The sequence below is a fragment of the Trachemys scripta genome, chromosome 2 (assembly GCF_013100865.1).
Source record: "Trachemys scripta elegans isolate TJP31775 chromosome 2, CAS_Tse_1.0, whole genome shotgun sequence".
In the NCBI taxonomy this organism is placed as follows: Eukaryota; Metazoa; Chordata; order Testudines; family Emydidae; genus Trachemys; species Trachemys scripta.
The window spans coordinates 59,394,647-59,404,258 of NC_048299.1; the positions used below are offsets into that span (position 1 = coordinate 59,394,647).

The 9,612-nt window shown below is 46.3% G+C and overlaps 1 protein-coding gene across 2 annotated transcripts in view; it reads right to left on the minus strand.

Annotated features, from left to right (window-relative positions):
- C2H7orf31 (chromosome 2 C7orf31 homolog) overlaps window positions 1–9,612 on the minus strand; it is a 48,074-nt gene that overhangs the window by 11,626 nt on the left and 26,836 nt on the right. For both annotated transcript variants that reach the window (XM_034760656.1, XM_034760655.1), the window contains exon 5: window positions 4,007–4,036. In XM_034760656.1, the coding sequence (XP_034616547.1) occupies window positions 4,007–4,036 (30 nt within the window). The remainder of the gene's footprint in view (window positions 1–4,006; window positions 4,037–9,612) is intronic.

Below are 9,612 nucleotides of genomic sequence, written 5' to 3' on the forward strand. Positions count from 1 at the left end.
AGAGACAGGTACCCACAATAGGGTAAGTAAAAGACTGAAGAACTCATGTGAGAAACATTCAGGGATAGTATTTTCCTACAGACTCAAGAACTGGCATAGGAGAAGGTGGAGCAGGTGGAGGACAGCGTGACAAGACAAAAACCAGACACAAGAAGCAGTGACAGAAAAAAAGTATGGAGGGAGGGAAAACAGAGAGAAGAAAACCAGTCGCAACAGAAATGGCACCTGCCTGCCTCACACCTAAGAAGTGCAAGCTTCAGAAAAGCAAATGCAGGCCATAAGAAGTGTGTAAGAAGAGTGAAGGCACGTGAGGGGAGATGCCATCTAACGTAGGAACACTGAAATGAACTGAGGTACTGTCAGACAGCCAAAAGAAGGATGGAAAAGAGGAGAGTAGAAGGGAAGACAAGGCCTGTTTAGTGGCCTAGTATAGTAGTAATGCACTGCTCTGGTATGTGTGAAAGCAAGGTTCTTTTTCTAGACTTACGTCTGTGCGTGGAAAAAAGGGGACTGTAGTTGTGTTGACTGCCTCTTGCTGGGAGAATGCTACAGTACCATTGTCTAGGCACATGCAGACCTCAATCCAACAAAGCCCTTAACAAAGGCACTTAAAGTTAAGCATGAGTAGTCCCACTGAAGTCACTTTCTGGATCAGGGCATTGGTCAATATAGAGTGAACTCCAAAGTGCTTAACTGCTTTGTTGGCTTCACATCTTAACACTACAATTCAACTACGGTAACTGGCAACTATTTTATTGGCTTAAAATAAAAAGTCAAATACAAACTGAACATGTCTTCTAATATTAATTTTAACTCAGAACTGCAGAAAAGATCATACACATTAGTAAGCAGAAGAAAGCTAGTAAATAACATGTGTTCTGAAGACTTGGAGCAACTTACATTAAAAAAAAACAAACGCAGGAGGAATGAGGAGGTGCTGCTTCCTTACAGGCTATAATGATCTTTGGCAATAAATGAACTTATGACTTCTAAATCCAAAGATCAAATCTTTTAAGTGCATGGACTTTGTACATAATGAGTCACATTTACAAATGTTTACTTTTAGGTGGAAAAGAGGGGCAAATTCTAGCCTCAGCTCCTAGCACAGATCCCACTGAAGCTAATGGGTACTAGGCCTGTGCATCTAAACTCAAAATTTGGCCCAAAGAAAACGTTTTTTTCTGGCTGGGGGTGCTAAGAGAGAGCGCCACCCTGGACACAGAGAACTGGGATTTCACTGAGTCTTTCTCATATTGCTGGGGCTGCTATTTTCAGCTTTCAATTATTGAATGGTGAGGAAATCAAAGAACTAAATAAAAAATCCTAAAACATTGTGACAGGTGCAATAACAGGGCTTCAGGGGTCTGTCCTGAGGGAAACAAACACTGGGATTCTATTTTAATACAAGAGAATAGCATGATCTGGGTTCTCTAGAAAACTCTAACATGAAAGTTTACAGCATCTTATTGTGAGCAGACACCTTTTCCAAACTACTTTAAAAAACACAGCCCACGCACTATGTATAGGCCAACCTCACCCCTTTTGTGGGGCTGTACTCCACTAACCAAAATATCAACAATAAGCTAACAAAGAATAGCTTGGCCAGGGGTTCTCACAACAAATTTTTGATGGCCTCAGAGTGCAGCCATCAACTCTTGCTCTGACAATTGTTCCTAAAATACTTAATTAACTTTAGGAAAAACAAATAAATAAAATATGCACCTGCCCTTGTCCAAATCATAATTTATTTATGTAAGGTTTTTTTAATTTGCAGATTTAATAATAAAAAGAATGTACAGTTGTCTCTATTCTTTAATGGACCTAAACAGAATACAGGCACAAATAAGGTGCTTTGTATGTTCTTGTCTTTTTTGTTGCTGTTTCTTTTGCTTTTTTGGTTGCTTTAGTTTAGGCTTGCTAGCTAGTAAATCTGCTGCTGTGAAAAGTGATACTTGTATGTTAATTCCAAGGCAGCTACTGAGTCTGTAGTAAAAAGTGATATTAACAAATATCACTTTTCATAGCAGATTTACTCAGCCCCGGCAAGCCTGCGGATAAATTAAGCCTTGGATGGGGAGGTGGGTAGGAAGGCAGCAGAGGCCAAGGGCAATGGCAGGAGGGGGTAAGCCCAGGGCCGGAGCCTGGAGCCCGGTGCCTGGGGGATGGAACCCAAAGTCCCATGGCCACAGTCTGGGGCCCGAGGCCCAAGCCTGAAGCCCTGTGGCTGGGGGATGGAGCCCACCACCATGCAGCTGGAGCCCAAAGCCCCGTGGCTGGAGTCTGCTGCCCGCTACCCCAGGGCTGAAGTCCGACCCCATTGCCTCCAGGAAGGTGGGGAACTCACTTGCTGCCTGCTCCTCCAGTTTGTGTCTCCAGAGGGGGGCTGGGCCCAACCCCGGCTGGGGACTCTCGGGGAGGCTGCTGCTTACCTCCCCACACCTCACCCAATCACTGCCCAGGAGGCTGTGGCCGCAAGAAAAATCCCAGGTGGCTGCATGTGGCCACAGTGGCTGCATCTGACAAATGATGGCTTAGACTTTCTGACCAATCTTGGCTTTAGCTAGCCTGCTATGCCCATACCCTAGATACTTTCTTCACTAAACAGGAGCTTCCCCTTCTCCCTGCCCATATATCCAAGTGGGATAATGAGGTGTGACCATAAAAGCCCTTCCGTGCCCAATAGCAAAGGGTTCAATGTCATGTAACAGCAACTTCTATCAACCCTGACAAACACATTGCTGTCATGATATTTATCTATAAGGAATGTCATGTAAGATATTAAATGAAAGCTGGTGACACAGTGGTCATTCATATCATTGTGAAATGTGTCCCTTGACACTACCTAAGGCATTATGGATACTTACTGATATTATGCTTTAACATCTGTAACCAAACAAATGGAGAAACGGGTTTTCTTCCAGACAAGAGGGAAGCTAGTTATCTCTCTGTCTCTAATGTAAATTGAGCATGGTGATGCCAGAGACAAGGGAGAGTTCATTTGCATGGGAGGCACGCAGGAGGAGCAAATTAACGCAAGGATGTGAAATCAGGATGGGAAGACACTGGAGTAGTCTGACCCCCAAGGGTTCATCCTGACTTTGCTGACAAAAACAATAAACTTTGAGGAATTTAAAGAGAAGCCAAAAGACATTTTGGATCCATCCCTGAGGGAATAAAGAGGTCAGTGCTCTTTGCATCTATGAACGATGGATCCCAGCCATGTGGGTTGGTGACACTGAGAAATGGCTGTAGGTGAGAAAACTGCTTTTGACAATGGTTGGAGCCTGCTAAGGTTCCATGTAGTCTCTTAGAAGTGAGTTAAACTTTTGTTTTATTTGTTACCATTTCTGTTTCTATTATCTTTGCTTAGTGTCACTTAAATCTCTGTTCTTTATTAATAAACTTTTTCTTGTTTTATTATCAAGTCATCTCAATGCTGTTGTATTAGAGTAAGGTGTGAATGCTCAGCTGAATCAACAGGCTGTGTATTTTGTCTCTTTGAAGACAGCAGACTTGACAGGCTCTTCCAAGGGGCTCGGGGGCTAGGGTGTATCAAGTATTAGCTGCAAGGCAAAGAGGGCTGGGAAAGGCCCTAGGGAGTTTGTTTGGCTGGCTAACAAGCTGGGGTGACAGGGAGTTGTTACTCAGTTTAACACCAACAAATCTCTTTTGCTAAAACAGAGGAGTAACAAGGTCATTCATAATCCAGAGAAAGTATCATATGTGGCACTAGCAAGAGTGAATCAGCAAAATGCATTTAGACCTTAGCCATCAGCCAGCAAGATCAACACCTGCTAAGAGGGCGGGGTGCTTTGGACAAGAACTAATAAATTTACCATTGTATGTGTTCATTCTGTAGTGAGATCTCTCTTTATTTACTAGTGCTAACTTTCCCCTTATCTATTGCCAGAGTACTTAAACTATATCAGTGAGGATATAAAATAGAGGAACTGCCTTTCTTTTAAGGCACAAAGAAAAAGATACAATATAAGTGATATAAACTTACTCGACTGAATTATCTGGAGGTTTAGGAAGCCTGTATTAGAGAAAAGAAAATATTAGGTGATTAATTTGGAGTGATCCATATTCATTGTGATTCCCTCTCCCCTTTTTATCTAAATCAGTACAATCAACAAACATTAGAGACAAATTAATATGTAATAAACACAGATAATACTCTCACTGATAGTCTCTAGGTCTGAAAGTCCTTTACATGTTTAGGTGCCAAAATATGAAAACTCAATGGGTGGTGTGGGTGTGTCATTTTAACAGGAAAAAAATAATCAACCTCTGACACTTCCTTGTAACGAGCCCTGCCTTAGTAAACATCACTCGCTAGTACTTTTAAAAAATTGAACCCTTTTTATCAGTAATGCAAAACAGAAAAATCTGAAAATATATCCACTCTATTCACAGTATTAGTGGAGAAATTATATATTCATTTTTCAATGATAATTTTTTTATTATTCATGGTAGAGACTTATTTTTTTAAAGCAGTAAGGTGGAGGAAAACACTAATTCTAGAGAGCAAAACTTTAATCACTGAGTCTCTTGGCTCTACCATCAAGCCAGAAGGAGTCCTAGACTTATTCTGCAAGAATCAGAAAGTCTTTCAAAACTGGAGAATGCAATAAATATACTGTATATATGACATAATCTAGCTGGGTGGCACTCCCTTCCTTCCCCCCATGGGGGCTAGCCTGGGTCCCAGTAGTGCCTCTTCCCCCTCCGCAATATTCCTCAGCACCCCCTAGGGGGTGCACTCCACAGTTTGGGGACCTCTGGTCTAAGTATATGCCATTTGGATATTTCAAGGGACAATTTATTAAGTTCCCAGGTCCTCGAAATAGAGAAATGCACAAAACATCATTTGTACAGTTGATTGTTCTCTATGTCTCTCAAGGGAGTATTGTTCAGAGTGAAGGGCCGAGGACAAGTGGGAGTTGTGCTGCTCGCTCCGTGGCCCAATGTTATCCTAAATTCATAATACCAAGGAGATTTTGTCATGTCAGCCTCTTTTTCAAGCAGCTATGCACAACAGGGGCTTGTGATTAAAGCACGTTTCAGAAATTGTCCACACAATGGTGCTGGAACAATTTGTATAGTGGCGGTGCTTAGAGCCATTGAACCAAACTGTAAACCCTGCATATAATGGAATCCACTTCAAGCCAGGGGGTACAGCAGCACCCCCAATACCCCTAGTTCCAGCACCTATGTGTCCACATAGGACGTCTGTCCTTGGAAAAACAGAGAACGATTAAAGACTAACCAGGATGGTTTCAGGCTGCGGTTAACATATTTCTTCCATAAAAGAGGAAGCTCAGTGGATGCAGTATATTGAGATTTCACATCCCAACTCCTGCACTGACTTTTTCAAAGGTAGGCAGAATGGATTTTTCCCTTTTCTCCCCCTTACTTTTATCTTTTCTGACCCCTATGATCTCCATTACTCTCTCTGACCGTATCATCTCCTCCCTTGCATCTCCTTCTCCCCTTGCTTCTCTTCTGCTTTAAGGACATGATCTCAAGCCCATTGATGTCAGGAGAAAGAGTCGCTAAGGAGATCAGGCCCTATGTTCATGTGATTGCAATGCTACTGATATTTAGGCTTGGTCTACACTACAGTTAGGTTGACATAAGGAAGCTTATGTCGACCTATGTCAGTGTCTACACTACCGTCTTGCTTCCGCCGATGTAAGTGCCATACTACACCGACATAATAACTCCACCTTCAAGAGAGAGATAGGGATCATTTCCATGTAATTAGGGCAATGCAGTGTCTCTATAGAGCTCCATAAAATTGACAAGAAATCTGGCTCCCAGTTCCCCAGCCCAGCTGCTGCGGGGTCTCCCTCCAAGCTGGGCTGCTATTCAGGCTCCCAGCTTGAACGGCCACCCAGGCTCCCCAATGTCAGCCCTGCTGCCCTCCGGGGTCCTGGCTCTCCACTCCCCCCAGGAGCACAGCAGCTGACTGGACTCCGGAGAAGCCCCAGGTGTGGACATCAGTGTGGACCTCACCGACCACAGTAATTACTGTGGTGGCTGTAAGTCTACCTAACATAGGTGGACTTAAGATTGTAGTGTAGACATGCTCTTAGAAGTACTACTAACACTGGCTCTTGTAATTAGACAGCATGCCTGCTGTCCCAGAGCTATGTCATTACTTCACATCAGTCACTCTGGGGGTACCCATAGCCAGGTTCTACTCCTGGCTCTGCCTCTGGCCTGCTGGGTGACCTTGGGCAAGTCACGTCACTGCTCCCTGCCTCAGTTTCCCCATCTGTACAATAGGGATAAGATACTGACCTTTCTGGAGTGCTTTGAGATCTATTGATAAAAAAGCACTGTATAAGAGCACTATATAAGGTATTAGCATGAATTATTGTTTATTTAAATGAAGAGTTGTCTGTCAGGCAGTATAGGATCTAAAGTATATGCATTTGACTTTTGCACAGGGCTGCTGATTTCTGAAGAGGAAAAGACAGAGTGAGAACACTGGACTATTATGGGCATGTGTATCTAGAGGGGTTTCTGGAGGGATTCCTGCTCTCTGGGCAAATGAAACCCTTTTTAGGGTTAAGTATCAGAGGGGTAGCCGTGTTAGTCTGAATCTGTAAAAAGGAACAGAGGGTCCTGTGGCACCTTTGAGACTAAGGCCTGGTCTACACTAGGCGTTTATGTCGAAGTTAGCGCCATTACATCGAATTAACCCTGCACCCGTCCACACTGCGATGCTATTTAGTTCGACATAGAGGTCTCTTTAATTCGACTTCTGTACTCCTCCCCGACGAGGGGAGTAGCGCTAAATTCGACATGGCCATGTCGAATTAGGCTAGGTGTGGATGGAAATCGACGGTAATAGCTCCGGGAGCTATCCCACAGTGCACCACTCTGTTGACGCTCTGGACAGCAGTACGAGCTCGGATGCTCTGACCAGCCACACAGGAAAAGCCCCGGGAAAATTTGAATTTGAATTCCTTTTCCTGTCTGGCCAGTTTGAATCTCATTTCCTGTCTGGACATCGTGGCGATCACAGCAGCACTGGCAACGATGCAGAGCTCTCCAGCAGTGATGGCCGTGCAGTCTGTGAATAGAAAGAGGGCCCCAGCATGGACTGATCGGGAAGTCTTGGATCTCATCGCTGTGTGGGGCGATGAGTCCGTGCTTTCTGAGCTGCGCTCCAAGAAACGGAATGCAAAGATCTATGAGAAGATCTCAAAAGACATGTCAGAGAGAGGATACAGCCGGGATGCAACGCAGTGCCGCGTGAAAATAAAGGAGCTGAGATAAGGCTACCAGAAGACCAAAGAGGCAAACGGACGCTCCGGATCCCATCCCCAGACATCCCGTTTCTACGAGGCACTGCATTCCATCCTCGGTGCGGCCGCCACCACTACCCCACCACTGACCGTGGACTCTGAGGATGGGATATTGTCCACGGCCGGTTCCTCGGACATGTTAGCGGACGGGGAAGATGAGGAAGGAGATGAGGAGGGCGAGGCAGTCGGCAGCGCTCACAACGCTGATTTCCCCGACAGCCAGGATCTCTTCATCACCCTTACAGAGATCCCCTACGAAGCGTCCCCAGCCGTTACCCCGGACACAGAATCTGGGGAAGGATCAGCCAGTAAGTGTTGTAAACATCTAAACATTTATTTTTATCAGAACAGGAATATTAACAATTAAAAGACTGGGTTGTTCATGATTACTTTGCCCTAGGCACTTAACGGTTCAGTCATGGGCAGTGCAAGTTTTGAAAAAAAATCTAGCAATGTCCGGTTTTCCGTGATTGTCCTGCCCAAGCCGCTCTACTGTTTAGTCCCTGCTACTGCAGCTAGAGTAAAATGCGGTCTATATGTGCAGGGATAGAGCAGTAATCCACCCGGGACATCTCGATGAAGCTCTCCTGGAGGTAATTGGAAAGCCGTTGCATGAGGTTCCTGGGGAGAGCGGCCTTATTGGGTCCTCCGAAGTACGACACGTTGCCGCGCCACGAGACTATCAAGTACTCGGGAATCATTGCTCTGCACAGCAGAGCGGCATACGGCCCTGGTCTTTGGAGGCTTTCCCGGAGCATTCTCTCTCTCTCGCTGTCAGAGATCCTCATCAGGGTGATGTCGCCCATGGTGACCTGCTTTGAATTAGGTAGGGGAATGTTAGTGTTGGGACTGCTTGCTCGTTCCTTTACAGAACTGTAACTGCTGGTTTGCAGCCACGCGGTGGAGGCGGGAGAGGGGCTGCCGAAAGGGATCGTTCCTGGGGACAGCCGCGAGGGGGTGGGACAGGGGCAGAGTTCCCGCTTGCCGTATTGCTGGCAGCAGGGACTGACATTGCTTTAAATGTGAAATGAGGCCAGTGGTAATATAAAAGTTTTAAACTGCCACAAGTCTACGGCTTACCATGTCTGCCTGCAACAGAAATTCCGTTGTGCTGCCCCGCTTCTCAAATGTGCTGTGGAAGACCCCAGGCACTGAATGCGAAGGCCGAGAATTCGACCTTGTGCTGAGTGCGCATGTGATAGGTGCTGTGCATGGTCTTGTTCACAGAGAAAGACTACGTTCTTTGTTCACAACTACATTTATCTTTCTGAGGAATTCACTCCCTTTTTCCCATTCCCACAGCCACATCTGCGACTGTCTCACAACCTAGCCTGGCATCACACTCCCAGAGGCTAGCGCGGATTAGGCATAGGAAGAAGAGGACACGGGAGGACATGTTCTCTGAACTTATGGCCTGTTCCCAAGCCCAGGCAGCACAGCAGACCCAGTGGCGGGAGAAATTGACCCAAATGCAGCAAGCAAACATGGATCGGGAGGAGAGGTGGCGGCAGGAAGACCAGCAGGCGACTCAAACGCTGCTTGGACTACTGAGGGAGCAAACAGACACGCTCCGGCGCCTTGTGGATGTTCTGCAGGAACGGAGGCAGGAGGACAGAGCCCCGCTGCAGTCCATCTCTAACCGCCCTCCCCCGCCACCAAGTCCCATACCCATCTCACCCAAAGTGCAAAGAAGGAGAGGCGGCAGAGTCCCTGCTAACTCTCACTCCACCCCTGCAGAGAGCTCTAGTAGCAGAAGGCTCTCATTCCACAAAACTTGAAAAGTTCTTTCCTTCCCGCCTGACACAAGCCCCCGTCCAAGTTTCACCTCCCAGTTCCATGTGTAGTTGATAATAAAAAATACGTTCATGTTAACTACTGTTTCAATCATGTTCTTTTGGAGGAGGAGGGGAAAGGGGGTTGGTAATTGGACAGGACAGTCACCTTTGGCAGGGTACATAGGCGGGGGCAGGCACAGCAGCAGGGCACATACACAGTGCAGTGATGCAGTGACTAGTTACCCTGGTTAGTCTGGGAGGTTGTTTTCATGTTATGTGGTGGGGGGTGGGTTGCTCTGTGACTTTGTGGCGGGGGAGGGCAGTTACAGATCTTAAGCGGCGGTCCTTATGCAGGATCACAGAGCCACGCAGCAGGGGATCTGTAACCGTCCTCCCCCTGCCACAAAGTCACATAGCCCCCCCATACACACAGTCCCGATCAGGAGGGGTGACAGGCTCCGTTGAAACAACCATCCCACCGCAGCGGAGCCCGTCAATCCTTGAGTTTAGAAGCTTCA